This window comes from Strongylocentrotus purpuratus, unplaced genomic scaffold, assembly GCF_000002235.5.
Source record: "Strongylocentrotus purpuratus isolate Spur 01 unplaced genomic scaffold, Spur_5.0 spur5_scaffold_21, whole genome shotgun sequence".
Lineage (NCBI taxonomy): Eukaryota > Metazoa > Echinodermata > Echinoidea > Camarodonta > Strongylocentrotidae > Strongylocentrotus > Strongylocentrotus purpuratus.
This window is the reverse complement of record NW_022145607.1, coordinates 11,568,833-11,591,789: the sequence shown is the minus strand read 5'-3', so window position 1 is coordinate 11,591,789 and position 22,957 is coordinate 11,568,833. Positions and strand designations below refer to the sequence as shown.

The 22,957-nt window shown below is 39.6% G+C and overlaps 2 protein-coding genes across 2 annotated transcripts; one reads left to right on the top strand and one right to left on the bottom strand.

Annotated features, from left to right (window-relative positions):
- Nucleotides 1-6,218: 6,218 nt before the first annotated feature.
- LOC115918940 lies at nucleotides 6,219-12,504 on the bottom strand. The gene is made up of 6 exons (XM_030995243.1): nucleotides 12,058-12,504; nucleotides 9,420-9,664; nucleotides 8,201-8,680; nucleotides 7,687-7,856; nucleotides 6,816-7,261; nucleotides 6,219-6,582 (listed from the first exon to the last, which is right to left on the bottom strand). Exons 2-6 carry the CDS (start codon nucleotides 9,649-9,651, stop codon nucleotides 6,255-6,257), a joined length of 1,656 nt encoding a protein of 551 aa, XP_030851103.1. The 5' UTR covers nucleotides 9,652-9,664; nucleotides 12,058-12,504; the 3' UTR covers nucleotides 6,219-6,254.
- Nucleotides 12,505-14,988: 2,484 nt separating this feature from the next.
- LOC105439885 (zinc metalloproteinase nas-6) lies at nucleotides 14,989-22,752 on the top strand. Its single transcript, XM_030995173.1, has 8 exons — nucleotides 14,989-15,121; nucleotides 16,897-17,422; nucleotides 19,158-19,220; nucleotides 19,515-19,715; nucleotides 20,283-20,403; nucleotides 20,868-20,988; nucleotides 21,544-21,868; nucleotides 22,413-22,752. The coding sequence occupies exons 2-8, from the start codon at nucleotides 17,167-17,169 to the stop codon at nucleotides 22,685-22,687; spliced, it is 1,362 nt and encodes a 453-aa protein (XP_030851033.1). The 5' UTR covers nucleotides 14,989-15,121; nucleotides 16,897-17,166; the 3' UTR covers nucleotides 22,688-22,752.
- Nucleotides 22,753-22,957: the final 205 nt, after the last annotated feature.

Genomic DNA, 22,957 nt, shown 5'->3' with positions numbered 1-22,957 from the left:
TATGACCCCACATCACACAGCTCTCTGCACTCTTCTCAAACCTCCCCTCCTACACACAAGTGTAAGCATATATCAGCTGGCGGTTAAAGGGTGTACATGCACCCACATCACACAGCTCTTAACACTGTTCTCAAACATGACAACCCCCCCCCCCCCCCCTCTTCTACATACAAGTGTAATCTTCAATCAGCTGGTGGTAAAAGGGTGTACATGCACCCACATCACACAGCTCTCTGCACTCTTCTCAAACATGACAACCCCCTAAACACAGGTACAACTAGAAATATTGCAATTTATAAAATGGCTCTAGTATTTTAAGCATCGTGATTGGTCAATACGCATCACATGACATTGACAAATTTTTGATGCAAGCACGATTTTGCAGATAAAAGTGCAAAAATTTTTTTTTTTTACCATGGATATCCAGCGCGCACGCGTACGCGTAGTACTAGTACGCTCCCTCGAGTGCATTGTAGGCTATAGGCTACGTGTAGCTAATATTGTACGCTCCACCATGATCCCCAGCGCAGCGTACGCGTAGCTCTAGCTAGCTAGCTAGAGCGGGGCATTATTAGAAAGCAAATTTTTATTTTACTTTTGCCTTGGATTTAGACCTGTTCTGACTTTTGGATTTTATAATAAAGCCAGGAATTTCAGCTGTCTGATGTAGACTCGTCTCTAGACCTAGTACAGGAGCCAGGGGGGTCAACCTAGCTGGGAAGGAAACCAATTTTCATGTGCACAGATGTAAAGATCGCATACCTTCACATAACAAATTGACCGTCTGGCATGTTCTAAGTGGTGGGTGTGGCCAGGGGGACGCCCCCAACCAAAAAGTGGCCCTTTTGACGACAAAATAGTATTTTGTAAATAATATTTTAAGGAAACCTTGAACCACCATGAGTTTAGTGTCATATGAAAGAGAGTTAAATTATCTACATTTTGATACCAATTTTAAAGAATTTGGGATTAATTAACATCGCAAATTTAAGTAAAAAACATGATTTTTGTGTTTTTTTTTCAAAAAATTGAATTTTACCAAAAAACATTATTTTCCATATATCAAAATTGAAAAATTAATTTTTTTAATAACTTTCCAGGAATTTGCTTATGTACAACGACAATATCCTGTGCGAGGGAGAGGTTTATATATCATTTCAATAAAAAGTTATAGCAATCCAAAGTTATTGATTCGATTTCCACAAAAACAACATTTTTGCCCACATGTGTATTAACTGTATGCATATACGTGCATTAGTGTATTAAGGACCTGTTTGGTGTGTTTACATCGAGTTTTAAAGATAACTTTGAACTAAAACCTCTAAACACCATGTATTTGGTGTCAAAAGATGGATAATTAAAATACCTTCATTCTGATATCAATCTCAATGAGTGATGTAGTGTGTGAAATGTAAATTTTGAGCCAAAAAGGTGCTTTATTGTAGATATTCCTCTGATTTTGGCCAGTATATCGGTATATTAACTGGACAAAAGTGATAAGACATTTAGTAGTGCAGAAAGTTCTAAGGATTTGGAGCGCTGAGTGCAATTGATAAGTTCTTCTTCTGTTCTCTGGGATGTTTCAGGAAATGTGGACATAATTGGCAGTTGCCTCTCCCCTCCCCCACCCCCACCCCGCCCTTTCCAGCCGCTTGTCATAATCTTGCCCATGCCCAAGAAAATTAAGTTAGTGCATCGATTAACATGAATATAATATAATATTTCCATATTTGGTTTAATGGTTTATTTTGCCTGACTACTAAGAAAACACGTGTATGCTTGTAAGCAACCAATAATCCGCATAATTCCTATTGTAATTAGATTAGAATGACATAAACTTTTCTCATAAAACAGTTTCGGCTAGGTATGCGTAATTAAATACCTAAAGCCCCTGAGCTTCCGGGGGCTCCGCACCCTGGACCTCACCAAGGGCCCATTATAAGACTGGTCCCTGGATGCTCATCTCACCATAATTAAATGCCTTAAACGCTGAGCTTCAAGGGACACAGCCCCCTGGACCCTACTTCAATTTACGCTGCACTCGCTCCGCTCTACCTGATCGTTAATACTCCACTTTGAAAAACGTTCAGCGGGGCCGGCATGTAACGTGTAAGAGTGGTGGTGGTGCAGATTTTTCTTCTGCCCCCCAAGAACGTTTTTGCTCATTACACCACTGCCCCTGAAAGGTGAGCCCCCTGGAATGTTTGCCCCCTCCCCCCAATTCCGGCGCGCCTGGTGGGGGTGTCTGTCAGATGTCATTAAAATACCCCAACCTCAATATCGAGCTAGATCAGCTTTAAAGGAAACCCAAATGGAACCTATATGAACAGATTCGTCACAGGTCAAAGATACACAAATGGCCATTGCCAGACGATTTAAATGGTGGGGAGTGACTGCCATATAGATATAGATTGTTGAGAGAAACCTTGCTTGACTAATGTGAAAGGCAAATTGTACTTTAAACGTCCCTTTCCAGCACTCCTTCCTGATATGAATAAGATAAAAAAAAATAAGAGCTATATACCCTAGGCGCGGATCCAAGATTTCTTGGGGGGGGGGGGCCAAATTTGAAATGATGCGAGCCAAATATTGGTACGTAATGGTGACACCGGCAGTGGCAAAAACGTTTGGGGGAGGGGGGAGGGGTAGATCAAAAACAAATCCCCATCACCCCACTCTTACATGCAGGCCCCGCTGAACGTTGGGGTGGGGGTCAAGGGGTGGAGCCCCTAGAAGCTCAGGGGTTTTGGGCAATACATTAAGGTCAGATGAGCATATTTTGATACCTTATTTGTGACACTGGCAGGTCACGAATTGGTGTGGGGTTCCAGGGGGCGGAGCCCCCGGAAGCATAGGGGTTTTGGGCAATAAATTACGGTCAGATGAGCATATTTTGATACCTTATTTGTGACACTGGCAGGACGCAAATGAGTGTGGGGTCCAAGGGGCGGAGCCTACAGAAGCTCAGGGGTTTTATACATTAAATTACCGTCAGATGAGCAAATTTTGATACTTTATTTGTGACACTGGCAGGACATTAATTGGCGTGAGGTCCAGGGGGCGGAGACCCCAGAAGCTCAGGGGTTTTAAGCATTGAATTACCGTCAGATGAGCATCCAGGTGCCAGCTATAGGGCACCAGGCGAAATCCAGGGTGCAGAGCCCCCGGAAGCTCTGGGGTTTTTATGCATTTATTCACGGTCAGATGAGCAAATTTTAACCAAATATGGCAATATTATATTATATTCATGTTGATCGATGCACTAACTTATCTTGGGCATGGGCAAGATTATGACAAGCGGCTGGAAGGGGGCGGGGTGCCGGGTTGGGGGAGGGGAGAGGCAACTGCCAATGTCCACATTTCCTTAAACATCCCAGTACAGTACAGAAGAAGAACCTTATCAATTGCACTCAGCGCTCCAAATCCTTTGAACTTTCTACACTACTAAATGTCTTATCACTTTTATCATGTCCCATTTGCAGGCCAAACAAATGAAAAAGTTGAATTCCAACTGCATTTGAAAGATAATACTAATTTAGAACTTCCCTAACAAAGGTGGGGCTTGAAAATGACTTCTAGTGGGAAAATAACGACTATTAGTTGTCAAATCGACTTTAGGGCTATAGAGCCCAAAAGTAATAGTCTTGATTTTCAGACAATTGTACCGAATATGGTCATACGTTTTATGCTGCGCAAAGAATCAATCAGTTTAATCTTGGCAATTACAAGAAGTGGCTTATTGATGTAGACAAATGCTCATGTACCCTTTACAACTCTTTTCATGTATGTTATTACCAAAGAAGAAAAAAGCCAGTCAGTCACTCAATAGTGTCTGACAGTAAAGTCTAGCAAGTAAACGGGTTTCCTTGCATAATTTGAATATGAGGACACTGCTAACGTTTAAATTTCACAGATAGGACACACATGACATATTCATAATTCCTGCAAAGTTCTACAGAATTTGAGGTTGGCTGCAAAAGGGACATAGTACCTTTAATATACTGATATACTGGCCAAAATCAGAGGAATATCTACAATAAAGCACATTTTTGGCTCAAAATTTACATTTCACACACTACATCACTCATTGAAATTGATATCAGAATGAAGGTATTTTAATTATCCATCTTTTGACACCAAATACATGGTGATTAGAGGTTTTAGTTCAAAGTTATCTTTAAAACTCGATGTAAACACACCAAACAGGTCCTTAATACACTAATGCACGTATATGCATACAGTTAATACACATGTGGGCAAAAATGTTGTTTTTGTGGAAATCAAATCAATAACTTTGGATTGCTATAACTTTTTATTGAAATGATATATAAACCTCTCCCTCGCACAGGATATTGTCGTTGTACATAAGCAAATTCCTGGAAAGTTATTAAAAAAATTAATTTTTCAATTTTGATATATGGAAAATAATGTTTTTTGGTAAAATTCAATTTTTTGAAAAAAAAACACAAAAATCATGTTTTTTACTTAAATTTGCGATGTTAATTAATCCCAAATTCTTTAAAATTGGTATCAAAATGTAGATAATTTAACTCTCTTTCATATGACACTAAACTCATGGTGGTTCAAGGTTTCCTTAAAATATTATTTACAAAATACTATTTTGTCGTCAAAAGGGCCACTTTTTTGGTTGGGGGCGTCCCCCTGGCCACACCCACCACTTAGAACATGCCAGACGGTCAATTTGTTATGTGAAGGTATGCGATCTTTACATCTGTGCACATGAAAATTGGTTTCCTTCCCAGCTAGGTTGACCCCCCCTGGCTCCCGGTCTAACCCCCTATGGATTTTATTTTTAATCAAACAATGAATCCCGTGGAGTTTTTGGTAAGCCTGCAAGGTCTTACTCTTATTTTAGTCTAGTAGAACCAACATAACTCTAGATCTAGATCGAACTCTCGTAGACTCTAACTTAAGATCTAAACTTTTGTTTGTTGCTATTTATGTCGCTATTTTATAAAACAAATAACGCACTTGACCCTGTTGTGCGAAACGTAAATGCAGTGTACGCTCGGTTTCTTTAGATGGTTCGCACTGTCAACTCGCCGCAAGCGGCTTGTTGCACAGAGCGGCACCAATCTACAGAAACCTTGCACGTACTGCATTCACCGCTATTGCACTCTGGGCCGTGCGTTATTTGTATACTGTATTGATCAGGGGTGATAGTGAGCACTAAAAAAAAAAGTTTTTTGTTTTTCCCTCAACCACGCCCCCCTTGAAAAAAAAAAAAGAGGAATCGCGGGGGAAAATCTAACAACGTTCCCCCCTTTCGAGTAAGAAAAATTGGGAAAATTGGGGAAAAAATTGGGCAAAATTGGGAAAAATAGAGAAAATAAGGGGGAAATGGGGAAAATCAGGATAAAATAGGGGAAAAAAAAAGAAAAAAAAAAATTGGGAAACCGATTTAAATCAGGTTTTTATCAGGCCTGATTGACACCCAATGCGAATGTATCCCCCAGCAGTGGCAGTGAATTTGTCATCCTTATGTTGGAAGGAGGGACAAAGATCCCCTCTCCCCTTCCTGAAACAAATAGATGGCGTAGAGAGGTCGCCACTAGTGGCTCGGACTATTGTCAAGACGAGAAGCATTATTACCGACACAATATATGTGTAGATTAGAGTATAATGCATCTTTGTAGAAAATTTGAAAGAAATCTGTCAAGAAATGTGGCAGTTAGAGCGCACATAGACAGCCACCAAAATATTACCTTTGACCCTATAACAGATGGAACAGAGGTGGCAGCATCATCAAACACTAAAGAATTGTAGATTGTCATAAGACACACCTCCATACAACATTTGAAAGAAATCCGTCAAGAAATGTGGCAGTTAGAGCCCATAAAAGACATATGATCTTTGAACATATAAGAGACGGAACAATGGGGGCAGCATCACCAGAAAAGAGAGATGTGTAGATTGTACCAAGATACATTTCTATTCAAAATCTGAAAGATACCCATCATGAAATATGACCTGCAGAGCGCACACTAGACACCCACCAAAATGTGACCTTTTAAAACACGGACACTGGAGGCAGCATCACGAAAATCTAGAGGCTTGTAGGTTATACCCAGATACACCTTCATACTAAATTTGAAAGAAATCTGTCAAGGAATGTGGCAGTTAGAGCGCACACAAGAATATGACGCGCCTGACGCTGCTGAATCCAAAGTACCCCATCGGCATACTGCCGGGGGATACAATAAGTAATAAATGAAATAGAAATCAAAATTGATTCAAATAAAAGAAATCATCAAACCTTTTATTTTTGTAAGCCTCCTATTCTCCTCAAGATGGTCTAGGTACTTTCTGATGATTGAGGCTACAACGTGAGTCTTGCCACACCCACCCCTTCCTAGGATAACCGTCAAGGCGTTCTTACAAACATGGAGTGCTGCCTCCTGTTGGTAGGAGTCAAAGTTGAACTCCAAGAAATCTTCAACAGGCAGGGTCCATGGCTTTGCCTCATGTTTGGCGAGCAGTCTTTCCATTGATCGTGCGATACTCTTCTCGTATCGGCGATACTTGCTCCAGTGGAACTTTACGTCCAATTGGGAAGTTTTTCTGTAAACAAAGGAAAGACAAAGGGAGCATAACACCGCAGCAAAAATAGGCTTGTGATTGAGAATTTTTTCTTTAGAGCACAAGCCCACCCAACTACAGTAGGCATGCAGAGAGATTCATCCTTTTTTTTTTATACTTAAGAAAACTGCACAAGTACACCAATATAACCCTGACAAAGAAACACCTAGGATCTAGAGAAATCATATGAAGGCAAAAAAAAAAAGCGGACTTACTCTTCTATCTTCACCACTTCCCTCTCCTGAAGTTCCACAAAGGGTTCCTCCCTGATGTGGCCAAAAGGAACATTCTCGCAGGCATCTCTGCGCCAAGCCGTCTCCATTTGACGCTTGAACAAGAACGTGTGTTTGCCTTCCTTACACCTAGACTTTACGATGTCGTAGAGTTTCACCACCTTTGCCATCTCGACTGAGAGTTTTTTTAGTTTTTTGTTTTGCTTCGTTTTTGGTTTGGATGTTGAAGGTCCGACGGTGTCTTGGTTGGCAGTGGATGTGGAGGGTCGGTCAAGAGTAGAGTTCTGCTTGCCCGAGGACTTGGACGAGGGGTGTGGAGCAGAAGCTTGGTTGGTCGTACATTTGAAGATGTCGGGCGGTATCATACCAGCATTCACAAAGCCTTGGAATGAAACCTCGATGGTACCCCAGTTGTGCTCTCTCATGGACTGCAATTATTATAGGGACAGAGAAAGATCATACAATTTATTAGGATGTTAATGAAAGTTGAGTATTGCAATAAATGCTAGTCTAAGACATTTTTTTATAATTATTTTATTGGCAGGTTCAGACAACTCATTTACTGCAATTCAGAATAGAGAAAAACACATTTACTTTGAAGGGTGAAATTGCATTACCAGAACTATAACATTGCCTTCACTAAACAAGCGAAATTGAATGATGAAAAATAATATAATGGTGGTGCCTTTTTATATAGCACACATGTCCATGATGCTTCTGGCAATCCAACATTATTAGTATTACCCAGCCAAAGCCAAGAGGCCAAATACGTAGCACTCTAGCATATCAGACACCCATTTACACCTGGGTGGAGAGTGGCAATTCAGGGATTAGTGTCTTGCCAATATCTTACCGTATAAAATCCCAGGTCTTCTGGGGAATCTTCCAGCACAGACTCCAGCCGTTCCAGGTTTCTCAATTTCTCTGTAGACAGGATAGAGAATGCTTCTCTCTCCATCAACAGAGGGAGCCCTTTGAAGAGTAGCGGACACTTGAAACATCTGTAGACGTACCTCAGATCAACTGTGCAAAATCAGTATTATAACAAAAATTGCATAAAATGAACATAACAATCTATTAATAATATGGTTGCAATTCTATTCACAATCCACAGTGAATCTAAATTTTATTATTTGCCCAAAGGTTGCATTTCATCACCAATGTAGGGTAAGGGTTGTGATTTGGGTTTTGGGGTTGGAAATACTGTATGTGTGCTCCTAGATCCATGGCTGAAGTTATGAATATGGATATTGTAAGGAATTGACCATCAAGTAACACAAGTATTCACTGATACATTGTATTACAAACACAAAGTTGTTACAACACTTAATGCATCATTTTTCATTGCACTTGTTACATGTACTCACATTTTGGCTTCTTTTCCTCTTCATCTCCATGGCTTGGTACATGTCTGAAGCATCTGTTAGATGGATCAAACCGCTGCATGATTACCTTAGCAACCTGCATCATCGGTATCGCCACTGTGTCTTCGGGTTTTGTCTCCTTCTTGAGAGCATCTTCCAACGCCTTGAAGAACTGACAAAAGGTGAAGTCTGTATGCCCCTTGATACGATGCCACTTCTCGAAGTAGTCCCAGAAGGCTCGCTTCATCTGGTCGTCTGCGCTCCCTGGTCTTGGAAAGTTGAACACATAGGAGAGAAGCAGCTGGAGGAGACTCTTCCCTTTCTGCCCCTGCTTGTATCGGAGAGTGTAAGTGGGGGTTCCCTGGCAGATGTAGATGCCCCCTTCCTCAACAGCTCTGAAGGAAGCATCCCACCAAGGTCCATCCATCAGGAACTTACCCTTAACTTTGATCTCTTTACCCCCTTTTTTTAGTATCATGATGCCTGGAAAAAAGTCATACATCAAAATTGATCTTTTTAATGTACAGTCGAACCTGCTTTAACAACCACCTGTATAGAAAGACCACATATTTTGTTTTCCTTGAAATTGGTTTCTCATTGAAACTTGTACTATAGGCACCTGTACATGAAGACCACCTGCCTTTAAAGACCACTTTTCTTGTCTCCCTTGGGCCGTCTTTATAGACAGGTTACACTGTATATATAACATGACTATATTGTCTTGCCACAAATATGAAATTTCACTCTTCTTATCAAGCTGTTTTAATTAGGTTGTCATTTATTTGTATTTAGTTTCTTGTTTGCATTGAAATGTTTCACCTCTAGGTTGTACATGTAACAGACCATGCTACCCGTTTCCCTGATTTTTCAGGTTTCACACAATTCAACTTGTTGCAATGGTGGGATCGACCAATATTCATTTAATGAACAACTTGTTTTTCTGCAATGTATAATTTGAAATAATAATAGCAACCAAAAAATTACAGTAAGAGTAGGAAATCTTTCAAGGGGCTTTATATGACCCAGCAGCCAAGATACAGATGTAAAATGACCATGGTGCAAGACCTGGAAGCTTGGCAGCTGGAGACGGCTTTCTTCCAGAAGCTTTGGTATTCAAGGTATATTATACAATTACAGTATGTATCCTCTGTTCATAGCTGTTTTCAACAACCCATCCAGCTCAAAACCTCAATTTTTTGTAGAACAAGATTGGCCTACTTACGCTCCCTTAAAGGGACAGATCTGGCCCTGGCATACGGAGCTCCGTTCTCAACTGCTATATCTTCTTCTAGCTCCAGGAAATCTTCCATGGTGTCCTCCTCGTGGACCGGATCCTGGACCTCATCTTCGCCACTGCCATCATCTGCCTGTCTCTCCTGTTCTCTTCTCTCTGTTACACGATACCTACGGAAATATGCTGTGATATCCTTCACTCCTTGATTGCGTTTAGGCATGTTATCTTCTGCTCTGTGGTAAAGAATAAAATAATACAAGGGAATCATTATATTGAGCCTTAATTTCATTACAAAAGGAACCAACTTTCAACCTGTTAACTACTGAATTGTATCATTCGTTGAATCAAATTTTCTTTCATCATGTTCATATCCTAAAAAAAAAACATGGATAAACTTTTCGCCAGATTGTAGCAAAATACGTTTGGTTTATCCCCCCCCCCCCCCCTCCTTCCATGCTCTTGTTCCCCGGCCCCCCCACTCAGTGTTATTTAGGGTACGCATATGCTCGTACCCTCTTTTTGAAAGCACCCCCTATCTGAGGACTGCCAACATTTCCGAACCCCCCTTTTGCGGGCTTTTCGCGGGCTTTTCCTGCCTTGGAGACCCCCCTAAATCAGGAAAAATGCTCAATGTACCCCCCTAGATTCGGAATAATTTCTCAGGAGTCCAAAGAGATGAGAGAAAAAAAGAAAAACACCCCCTTTTTAAAGAAATCTCCAGGTGAAAAGTCAAATACACCCCTTTTTTTACAATTCTCGGGCCGGACTTTGTCGCACGAAAAGTACCCCTTTACCGGACATTTTGGCAACACGCATGCGGTCATTCCGACCTCTGAGTGGGGGGGCCGGGTCTTGTTCATGCAACAAGGCCTCAAGGATAAGATAAGATAAGATAAGATAAGATTTTATTCGTCTTTCTTTCAAATGACATACAGAGCATAACATTGGATCATAACACATTTACAAAGCAAAATAACAAATTATGATAATGATAAAAAACATAGCTAACTAAAAGAAAGACGAGGAGACCCTGGTAAAAGCAGAGCTTGTAATTATTAGGGTCCCCTCTGAGCCGGATAAAACATGATGAATAGATATTTGTGACTACCTAAGAATACAATAGGGAAAAGGGGGTATAACAAAACAAGAAGTGTACACACACACAACAACAACAACAAAAGAGAGACTAGACTAGACAAGACGGGAGAAAAGAGAAAATATGAGAAATAATAGAAGAATACAGCACATCGACAATAGGCACAGCACACAACGGGCACAAGACAACAGGGGGAGGGAATAAGAGGTTGACAATCTGAAAATATTCAGTTAGACAGTAGACACATATTAATATCAAGAAGAAAATTTACATTTATAGTAATACATAATATATCTTGGCACCATAATAACTACAAAAATGAACTACTCTATGAGTCACGGTATTTATCGAGAAGATAAACCTTAAGTTTACACTTAAATGAAGAGAGACTAACAGATTGCTTAACGCTAGAGCCTAGAGAGTTCCAAAATTTAGGTCCAGTAAAAACCAAAGTATTAAAAGTTAACTTTGTCCTTACTTGGGGTAAGTGAAACGCAGAGGCATTTCGTGTAGCATGGTCATGAACTTGACTATTTTTCTTAAAAATGCTGACTAGAGCCTGTGGAAGGACACCAGAATCGAAGTTGTACATTAAAGAACCCAGTTGAAGGTGATAAATATCTTGCACCTTTAAAATTCTATGCGTATAAAAAAGCGGATTAGTGTGCGTACGAAAGCTAACGTTACAAATAATTCTTAAGACCCTCTTTTGAATCAAATATAACTTTTCAAGGTTAGTTTTAAGAGAGTTACCCCAAGCAAGAACACCATAATTAAGATAGGGGAGGATTAATGTTGAGTACATTAATAAAAGGATGCCTTTAGGTAAAATTGATTTCAATTTATGAATTACGCCACTGTTTCTTGACAATGTCTTATAGAGATGATTTACATGAATTTTCCAACTCATTTGCTCATCAATGTGCAAACCAAGGAATTTTGTTGATGATACCCTATCTATCAATACATTATTAAATGATACATCTCCTGGAAGCACTTTGATTGTATTACTAAAAAACATATAATTTGTCTTTTGCAGATTTAAAGACAATTTATTTGCTTGAATCCACAAAGTAACTTTACTTAGTTCGAAATTAAGGCCTCAAGACCGTCAATACTACTGGGCCAGAAGGGATGAGACCACACAGCAAAGTCACTGACAGGTGGCTATCTCATTAACTCAGCTCTCAACTAACATTAAAAAAAAGAGGATCATGGGGGATCAACAGGCACCGATTGGGGGAGTTTTCTATATAGAGCCTTAGAGGGAGCAATAAGCTACAAGTAGGACAGTGGGGCTTTAATAATCTGTGTAGGGAGAAGGTTGACAAATATCAGTTCTGTTACAGAATTCCCCATATCAGACGGTGATTTCTGTCAAGCATGTCCCGAGTCCTAACTTTTACATCTCCTCCTCCACATCTCCCCCTCGTCCATGCACATGATGCAAGAACTAATCCAGCTAGAATTAATACAAACCCTCAACTCAAGCAATCTACGGTTATAACTGAATAATTTGATTGTACTTACCTGTCTGTTTATATGGTCAAGTGTCTGTTGTTGCTTTTAGTTTACTACCACAAAGCTAGCACAGTCATTACCGGTGCAAGTGGCGTGCTAATGCTATGCCTACGTGTAAATAAACAAACCGGCAATTGATTACGGTAGTACGAGTCTCGACAGGCTCCGTATCGAATGATGATGTATGATGTAGTCCAAACGGTAGGTCTAGATCTTCTGAACTATACTGCTAGCTACTCTAAGTCCAAGCTCCCCAGCCTCAGTTCACGTGTTAACCTTAAGTTTAAGTTGAAGCTCAACTCAGACTCTCTTGTTTACTTCAATTCAGCCAGGTTTTTGTCTTCATGTACATGTACGTGCAGTGACAGTGTAGGCATATCCGTATTGTACGTATGTACTGTATGCCGGTGGTGTGGCCGTGGTTACTCAAAATTCCCGCTAGTATAGAGCTCGCGCTCGACGCTCGAGAGCGCCCATTCAAGCTCGAGTATTACGTAATTGTTATTTCCTGTCGACTGATAGGGTGATAGTCTAATGACAAAGACCCTGATAATGTTAATTCGTCGGAGACTCAGGGTCACCTCCCCTTTCCCCCTATAATTTGTTTGTTTGTTTAATCTCTTCTCTTTTCTTTTTCGTTTCTTAGTAGTACTAGATCTAGTAGGCCAAGAATCGTGCCCCTCCACTTAAACTGGGCCCGCGGCCTCCCGTTTTTTCCACAAAATCCTCTTCATAAATTTCAAGTACCATTTGATGGTGGCTGCATGAGTTATATGAACTATTGATTTTTTCTCGAAAATGGCAGACAATGGTCACCTTCCTTCTACAAAAATACTATAAAAATGAAAAAAAAAGGCCTACTAATCGACACCCGGCCCCCCCCCCCCCCCCCTCCCCAATATGATAATGATAATAATAATGAACGATAATAATACAAATATATAGCGGTAACAATAAAATGATAATAATGATAATAACAATAATAATGATAATAATACAAATAATAATGATAATAATAACCATTATAATGGTAATAATAATGAGAATAATAATAATGATAAAAGAAGAAAAAGACAAACAAGAACAATGAAAGATGTAGATAAATCATAAATGAACACACTGGCACATTACATTATGCTGTTTGGCTGCGCTTATATTGGCCTTAAAAAAAGATGTTGTATTGCCCTTTAGAGTTTAGGCCCTTAAGAGGTGCCAAAACATGGGTCGGTCGGTCGGATTTTTTTTTCTTTTTTTTTCTTCTTCTTCTTCTTTTTTCTCCCTCTTTGGGCCGATATTTCTCGGTTTTGAATGCTTTTTTTAAATTAAAAACGGTTTAAAAAATCTTTTTTTTTAAAAGGCCTTATGATGTCATTGTTCAAGAAAGTAAAAGCTAGCCGCCTCCATGCATGACTGTGCAACTCTTGACGTTTTCTTAAAGATAACATAATGAGAGAAAAGCAAATGGGTGCTAAGGTATGACTTCAATGGTAAATGTGCAATTAAATATAATCTGAAAGTTTGAATAAAAACAGACCATTATTATTAAATGATAAAAAATTGGGGAAAACTGATTTGATCGATTCCTTAATAATATTCACCTAACTATATTATTACAATTAAATTACATTTTAGGTGTATGTAAATTGTCAGAAAGCAACGAATTGGCTCTATGTACCATTCCAAACATTTAAGTATTGTAAAAAAAAAAAAAAAAATTAATGCTGATTTATGTCTTCTTTCATGGAAAAATGGTTAGGAAAATTCAAAAATGGTTGGGAGAATTTACTGTAAGATTCAAAGAAAACCATACAAAATCTTTGTGCTTTGAACATTTTTTCAGGATTTCTGCATGTTAGATGGTTAAGTAGAAGGAATGTAAGTTTTTAATACTAACATTTCATACAAAAATTAGGCAGTTTGTTCCAAAACCTGTTTTGTATACAAACACAGGTTTACAGTTTACATAAACCAGCTCGCTGATCTCACATATATTGTCTAGAAACCTCGTGAGTCTTCTCATTCTATAATATATCCCAAGTTGGCCACCCAATATTCCAATGTGCATCTTCTTTTTTTATCTTCATATATCAAATTTAAATCCAACTACATAGTACCACATACATCTGTGAATGTTGATGTACACCCCATCTTTCTTTCTTCTTTCTCTCTCTCCCTCTCTCTCTCTCTCTCTCTCTCTGTCTCACTTTCCCCTTCTACCAATATTTGTTCCACCATATTCGTATTATTATGTATCCATTGAGGGTAGTCATGCTATCAAGCTTTGCTTACTTTTTCAACCCTCCTGTTTGATGTTTTAGATTAGTTACTTTATTCGACATTATATTAGTTTGAAATGTGTAAAATTTGCAATATTTTGTTTGTTATATATTTGTAAAAATGCAAAAGAAAAAGAATATCAAACAGAAATAAATAAATCAAATCAAATCAAATCAAATCTTTAAAAAAGAAAGAGAGACGAAAAATAGAAAAGAGAAGAAAACACCTGTACATAATTATATTATATAGAACCACCTTCTTGCATGGAGTCCAAGCCTAAGTCTGCATCCAAAAAACAGAAAATGTGTGCTGATTGGACGAATGCAATATTGATTCGAGGCCCTTTCAAGATGATTTTAATCTCGATTAATCTTCAGCTGCTTATAAGCTTTAATTAGTTGATGCGTCCATCTATTCTTTGGGCCTTTATTCAGCGCTCAGTTTCGGTGGCCCAAGGTTCGGACGACCATTATTCTCTTTTACTTGCCCCTTCCTTTTCCTGTTAAAGCTTTCTTTTATCAACTCCACCCTATAGATCTGAAAGCACTCTTTCAGTCGGTGTCCCGCCAATATGCGTGTAGGGATTATAGATTAACAAGCCATCAATCAAAATAGCACAAAGGTTTTAATCTTTGTACTTATACTTTTCACGAACTTGAACTGTCAATGCATGTCCACTCGTACTGAGGTGTAATGTAAAAAAAGTTTATCATTCTCTTGGATATTATGTTGCATGTCACTACCTGTTCGACACCCTTAAAAAACATCTGATGATCTAGATTGCTACTTTTTGGACGTGAGTATTATTATAATCATCATCTCGCTGACGATATTGCTACATCACGACCGGCGTTCATTCACAATCATTTTGAATGGGTCCTATGTGTGTTTATGTTACCGAAGTATATTAATAGTCCAATTCAATACGCAGCGTCATCATTGAATCAACAGGTTCATTTACGGGAGACTTAATTAGAGAGATGACTTTTCCGGCCCTATTATAATAAAAGTTATATTTGCAGTATATAGACTGATGGAATCAATAGGTTAATCTTCTTCGGTTGTTTTGTTTATTTTATTTTCATTTAATTTTCGTTGTTTTTAATGTGTTGTTGTTGTCGCTACTGATGATGTTGTTGTCTACAAGTCAAGAATTAATAGTTCGCGTAGTTTGAGGGTCTATACTTGTGTAAATATATGCGTCGGTAAACTTATGGCTGAGCGATAAAGAAAAGCTCAACATGGGAATTCCTAACTTCATTCCAACCTTCAATCAACACGCTAACCAGAAAATTTGACATACCCAGTTGCGGCCCTGATATACTACGAAGGTGTTTACATCACTCACCCCCCCCCCCCCTTCCCCCCCCCCCCCCCCCTCCGACTGGGCTCCGTCTCTGATTCGCTGCCACCACCCTCCCCCCAACCCATGCAGGTAGGTCACTTTATAACGCTGACCATAAACTTTGATAAAGCTAGTCACAACCCAACTCTATACCCTTAACAATATAACCGATGGCGAGTCAGATCACGCCCAACCTCCCCCCCCCCCCCCTTCGGCCTCTTCGACGCCGGGCCCCAACACGTCTCCGATTATTTTTTGTTTTTATTCATTTCTCTCATAAAGAAAAATTGTACATTATTTTGAAGCGGAGATCGAGTCGAGGTTTGGAGTCTAGTTTTCTGCCATGCAGTTTAATTTAGCATTTTCACCAGTGTCCTCAATCAATAATGAAATCTTATTGTGCCTCTATTACATAAAAACACCCAAAAGCGTATGTGTTTCAAGAACCTCTTTCTCGAGGAACTCTTTTATTTTCGTTCCTTTTACCTTTTAGCTCATTCTTTGTTTTCGCACTATTTGGCCACTCACCCCTCCCCCCCCCCCCCCCCCCCGCACAGGAAAATCAATACCGCTCCTGAAGGGTCTACACCACCGCCCCCTAAAAAACGCCTTTGATTATCCTACTATAGGCATCCGTATAACCGGAAGACCTTGTTTGAAAGGGGGGGGGGGGAGTTTCTTCTGAAAAATGTCACAATTGAATTTTAAAAAACTAATTTCTTTAGACTTCTTGATGATGTTTTCAATGACGTAAGCCATTTTTCATTAAATTGTTTGGAGTATGATGCCACGTTTTTTATTCAGGATATAACGCATCATAATTCTGACTATACTGGTATGTTTTTCTCATCGGATAACAGGATAATTTAGACATGTCCCCTTACAACTTACGAACATGCCGAACTGTCGCCCGGAATCAATTTATTTAATTTGGAATTTCTGAGCAGACACGTCAATCGCATTCCCGGTTTCAATGTCACATACCACATTCTGTTAAATCCAATAAACTTTGTCATCAACCGCTCTGGAAAAAGAGAAAATTCAATTTATTTTGTGTATCCTTTTCAAAGAATATACGTACCAATCTCATGCAGCTTTTCGCCTCTTACGTTATTCGCGTGTATATAAGGACACGCTTAGCTTCGATTCTCATTTCTGTTCAACTTAAAGACAGCTGTGATATTTTCATTTTTGTCATTATTGAACTTATATTAATTTTGTTTCAGCTTAATTATCAGGAGTATTGGTGAAAGGTATCGACTGCAATATCACGAAGCTTGCCGACTATGGTTGAGAGGAAACATTTGAAATAACTTTTGTACGTTTCTATACGACTGATGGTGCTTTTCTTAACTTTGATCAGTAGTCCTGTAAATTACACTTTTTATTAATTCGTTTTTAAACGAGATAACGAGGCTTTCTCATGACTTGAAAGGAATTCGTGACAGACAAATTGTTTTTATAAAACGGGATTCATTTATACTAAAAAAATAAAAATGACGTCGGAGCCACTTACTCACTCGATGAAGTTGCAGTACTTCCTCCTTTTGGTCTTGATAACGATGATCCAACCTCTCCCCACCGGGAGCAGAGCCGTGGTCAACTGGCCACTCGTAGCCGGTGACTTGACATCGATGGATGTCGATGATCACCGTCGGTTGAGGAGTGCTCCTATGATTCCGATGTCGACGATAAGAGCGACTACGAGTAATGACGATGAGGAGACCAGGGATCCATGGCAAATCAATCAAAGTAAGAATCTTTCTTTATCAAATTTTAATGTCATGGAGTCTCTCCCCTCCCCCTCCAAATTAAAACAAATATAAATGAATGAATAAATAAATAAAATATCCAACAACGGTATTGCCAGAATTGCGAGTTCCCCTGAAATCATCAATTTTCCAGGCAGGCTCCTTATGCCACTTACATTTTCTTCGCTTCCCCACCCAGATGATTAAATTGATAAGTAAACGTCTTCATTGTTCTTCATGGTAATCTTTAGTTTTTCACACTTTGTTAGCAGATATTGCTGTCAATTTACGATGCCCTTGTACTTTTATTTATTATTTTTTTGTTTTTTTATAAAATATATTTGTAAAATATGGAAAGTGTATCGTCAATCCAGTTAATAAGCAACATGGAAATGCATGATCATAGTCGCTTGTGCAATAATACTCTCCTAATGACAAATTCTTGGCTTCGATGTAAATTCAATCAATTACGTATGATGATTGCCAATGCTGGCAGCCTGGCACGATGGACAATCCTACTTTCGCAAGGTTTGCCCCATGCAGAGATGTATGCGGAAGTTATTCGGATAAATAATTAACCTTTTCTTTTATTCAGGGGCGTATACGCCATGTAGGAGGGGGAGAAAGAGGAGGAGGAAGGGGAGGGGGGGGGGGGGGGGGGGGAGGTTGTACTACACCCAACCTGTAGTAATTTTTAATTGTCACTTTTCTGCTCATCGTTAATTATTATCAATTGGTTAATACAATTATGGAAACACAGTCAAAATAAGTTTATATATTCACATTCATTTGGCTTTTTGATTGCCTCATCAGCGCAATTAATAATAAGCATTTTCACTGATATAGGAGCAAATATAGGATGAATATGATATTTTTCAGGATAAAGCGTATACACATACATCATTCCGCCCCGTTATATGATATTGTTTATTTCTTGAATATAGGAATAATGCACGTGCAAACAAAACTAAATAAATGAAAATACTAGTATACGAGGAACATACACCCTGCAAAGACCCATTCTGGATTTCCCATCAAATGTGATCACCTGTTAAGAAGATTTTTTTTCCCCAACAATTACGTCATAGCTATAAAGGGTTTGGTTGTCAGTTGATTTTATTATGACTCATCATAAGCTCGCAACCCTAAGCTAGCTCATGTGCAAGGCTAAAGATGAGAGTCAAAACTCCCTTTGAGGTATGCAAAAAACGATGGTTTTATGAAGCTATCATTGACCGTATAGGGAATCCCCCCTTACCATACTATTATTTGTCTACGGTTTACCGCTTCCTCCCTTTCTAGCTATCTGTTCATTTCCTCCCCAAGACTGTGAACCTAAGATCTACTCTTCTAAATTTCTGACTTTGTGTATATATACTTGCTCGCCCTTTCTTTGAATTCTCTCTCTTTCTTTCTCTTCTCTTTCCCTATCTCATTCTCTCTATGTCTGTCGGTCTGTCTGTATGCCTCTCCCTTTATCCCTCTCTCCTTCTCTTTCTTTCTCTCTCCCTTTCTTTCTCTCTCCCTTTATCTCTCTCTCTCTCTCTCTCTCCTCTCAATATTTCCCTGCCTCCCTCCTTACCTGCTCGTTTCTGTTTCTCACCAAGGAATCTATATTACACTACATGTTTATTATTCCTATTGGATGTAATTTTTGATATCTCCTACTAAAATACAATAACCTGTTAGACCTATTTTTGCTGTATTGTAATGGTATTTTGATATTTTTTCTTCAGATTTATGCCCACCATCCCTTGCACATTTATGCAACATCCAGCATCGAACGCCAAACGGTGAAAGTGAGTTGAAATCAAATTCCAGTTGGCATGCAACGAGTCATGTTATTATTGGATTAATATCTGAGGCACTTAACAAAAGAAAGAGAAAGAGAGAGAGAGAGAGAGAGAGAGAGAGAGAGAGAGAGAGAAAATTAATAAAGAGAGAGAGAGAGAGAGAGAGAGAAGAAACAAAAAAGAAGAAAAAACGAAGTTGTATATCAGTTTAAAAGTAAACGTGCTCGATTATAATATTTGCTTTATTTAAGGAGACTAATTTACATTTTAAGAATATTCTCTTCCTGATTTTTAAAACAGCTCAAAGCTCTTTCGTGACACCGTTTTTCGAGGGCGACATTGTCCTGGACTGGGAACAGAGAAGAAACCTTGGGCTAGCCGGCATGCTTTCGAGGTCGTCACAATCTGGTTCTCGACATCGCCCACGGCGTGCTATCATCAAAGGTCGTGATCGTCGATGGCCAGACGCCATCATACCGTACACCATCGATTCAGATTTCAGTGAGTATATAATATGATGTTGGGGTATAAGGGCAACATTGGAGGGCGTTTGAGAACATGTGTGTATGTGTGTGTAAATGGGTTTTTACAGACGTATATCAATCTGATATGATTATTTACGTCTGGGGACCGACCTTAATTTAACGTCACCATCCGAAAGAGGGTGTGTGTGTGTGTATGTGGGGGGGGGGGTGTCAAAAACGGTTAGTCAGCAGCAAAATGGGATGAAGTGTAGGTTAATAGTCCATGTGCGTAGTAGCTTTTTCTTTTTAATTACATTTTTCACCAATCGTTCGGGGGAGGGGGCCTGTACCCCGCCCCTCCCGTATGTCGTGCAAGTGCTAGCTAATGATATAAATCGATATTATATCTGGACTGTACATAAAAAGACACGGGCCTATCGGAAATGATGGAAAATTGCGAAATATGAAGACTAGCTGAAGCCTTTAATAGTGGGTAATATTTAGCAATCAAATATGATTTTCATTCCCCATTTTTCATTTTGGATACGCCATTAAATATGCCCTAATACTGAAAAGCTTATGCATTTTTTTCTTTCTTTCTTAGATCATGAAGCTGTTAAGCTGATCAGATCTGCCCTAAAACACTGGCAGCAGAATACCTGTATCAGATTTGTCCACAAGGAATCATCTCATCAAGATTATTTGAGATTTGCTTACATTCCAGGGTGAGTAATAAGCCATTTGTTTTTACAACGTTGGAAATCAATGCTCTGTAATTTCTTGGTCAGTACGTGCAACAGTTTTTGTGCAGTATTGCTTAGGCTATTCTGTTCAGTTCAGTTTATAAATATCATCATTTCGCAGGCTCGGCTGAATTGCATGACAATTTACAATTATGTGTCGTTTGACGATTGCTTGATGACTGTTTTACCTGACTGCTAAGAAAGTATGTGTATGCTTGTCAGTTTAGCAACCAGGGGACCTACGGTTTTAAGTCCTCCCCATAGGATTTAGTAATGAGGCTAAGTGCCTTACCAAAGGGCACGAACGCATTGACTTGGTTTCGGACCCGGGACCTTCCGGTTGCGAGACCATTGCTCTACCACTGAACCATCACGCCTCCTCCATGGAGAACGATAGACAAGAAAGCATGGTAGTCTATTTATTTTTTAATTTTCATTATTTCCAGATGCTGGTCGTTTATTGGTCGACAAGGTGGAGAGCAGCTGCTATCAATGGGACCAGGTTGTAATGTATTCAACACCATCGTTCATGAACTCGGGCATGCTATCGGCTACTGGCATGAACAGGTAAACTACTATTTACCCTGTCCTTTCCTTTACCCCTGAATCATACACATTTTCCAATTTATATCCATTATACCCAATCACGTTCTTTTTGTCTGCATTTCCCGCCTTCACCATGAGCTTAATTATTGCTGCACTGTATATCCAAATCTTTCTTCTGTAAATGTACCATAGGCGTAAGATTGCTCCAGCCCTAAAGGGGGAACTAGAGTCATGGTAAGGAGGAGGGAGGGGGGAGGGTGGGGGGGGGGGGGGGTACCGGGCTTAATTTCTAGATGAATGAATGTGAGAGAACAAGATCATTGAGTTAGTATAATTATATGGTAAAGGGGGGTGCAAGAGGGGTCATATATCAAACTTTTCACGTTGCCCCGATCCCTGTCTCTCTTTCTAGAATTTTTCCTGGAATTTCGATGATCGACGGGGGGGGGGGGGGAGACACGTAGGCCTACTTCCGATATGGCCAAGTTGCTACCCCGCTGCATGTTCATGTCATCGAATATAATTATGCAAGAGGTTGTCTAACTCATTATTATTTTGTGTTTCTTTCTGCTGTAGTCTCGTCAAGATCGAGACCGGTACATTCAGGTGGTCCAGCGGAACATCGCCCAGGGTACCGAGGAAAACTTCAACAAGATCGCCATCGCCAACGTCACCTCGCAGGGTTTCCCCTACGACTTCGCCTCCATCATGCACTACTCCGCCAACGCCTTCAGCGTCAATGGCAAACCTACTATACGGATGAAGAAGAGGTACCGTGACCTCCTTCCCGAGGTCAGTGCAAGCCTTGGCCGACCTAGCAACGGGTTGAGCGAGCTGGATATCGCCCAGACAAGAGGGATGTATGAGTGCAATGTGAGAGCTGCCAAGAAACAGAAAAAAGGTGAGCGATTGTGTTTGTGTGTATGCGCAAATTTTACCCTTTTGGCAACTTAACTTCACTATTCCTTTATATTATTCCTTTATTCCTCTATCAATTGTTCATCGGTACTTTTTAAAACTTTCATTCACCTTATAATCATATATGTTACCAGTCCATTTTCTGTGACGACTCTGATTGCACATGCCTTTCTTGTTATTACATATGCAAATCAAGCGATCAACCTTCTCGTTTTTCCTCTCAAACTATTGTTACTTTATTTCAAAATGCATCGAATTGCCATGGCTGGTATTGTCATTCTCAAAAAGTATAATTACAAACTACTTCTTCCCATACTGTCTTTGTTTTTCTAGGTTTGTTTGATTTATGATAGTGATTTGCATGTTTGCTTCGTTTTCCGTTTTTTTTTTTTTTTTTTTGGGGGGGGGGGGGGGGGGGTTATCTCTTATGCTTACACTGCATACTAGTATTAATCAGGGTAATACATAGGCGCCTTGAAAAAGCCAAGCATTTTGGATTATATGTAACTATATCTTTGTTTATTCAGGGCCCTGTATCCAGAGCGAAAGTGGCGACGGAAGAGAATACCGCGGGGACATCGACTTCACCGAGACCGGTGTCACCTGTCAAAGATGGACGTCGAAATACCCACACGAACACGGCTTCCTATCGGAGGACGAAGCCAGCAACGAGGGGAGGGGTATCGGACATCATAATTTCTGCCGGAACCCTGGGGGTCAGAGATTGCGACCATGGTGTTTCACTACGCTCGAGAGGACAATCTGGGAGTACTGCGACATCAAAATTTGTCCAGCGTTGTAATACATGTACATGAACTGACATGGTACTTCATATTAAAATGTTAGAGAATTTGTTATTATTTTTTTCCAAAAAAAAAAAAAAATGTTCCTTGAGATGCGGTTTTCAGGCTCATAAGTTAATTAATATTTTTCATCTAAATGTTTTCTTTCCCAACTTTAGCTCTTAATGCCTTTTCATCTCTATTTCTCCATTCATCTCCTTAATTCTTTATTTCAGTCTCGCTCTCCCTCTCCCCTATGGCATTTGCTCTGTCATCCGTCTCTCTGCTTT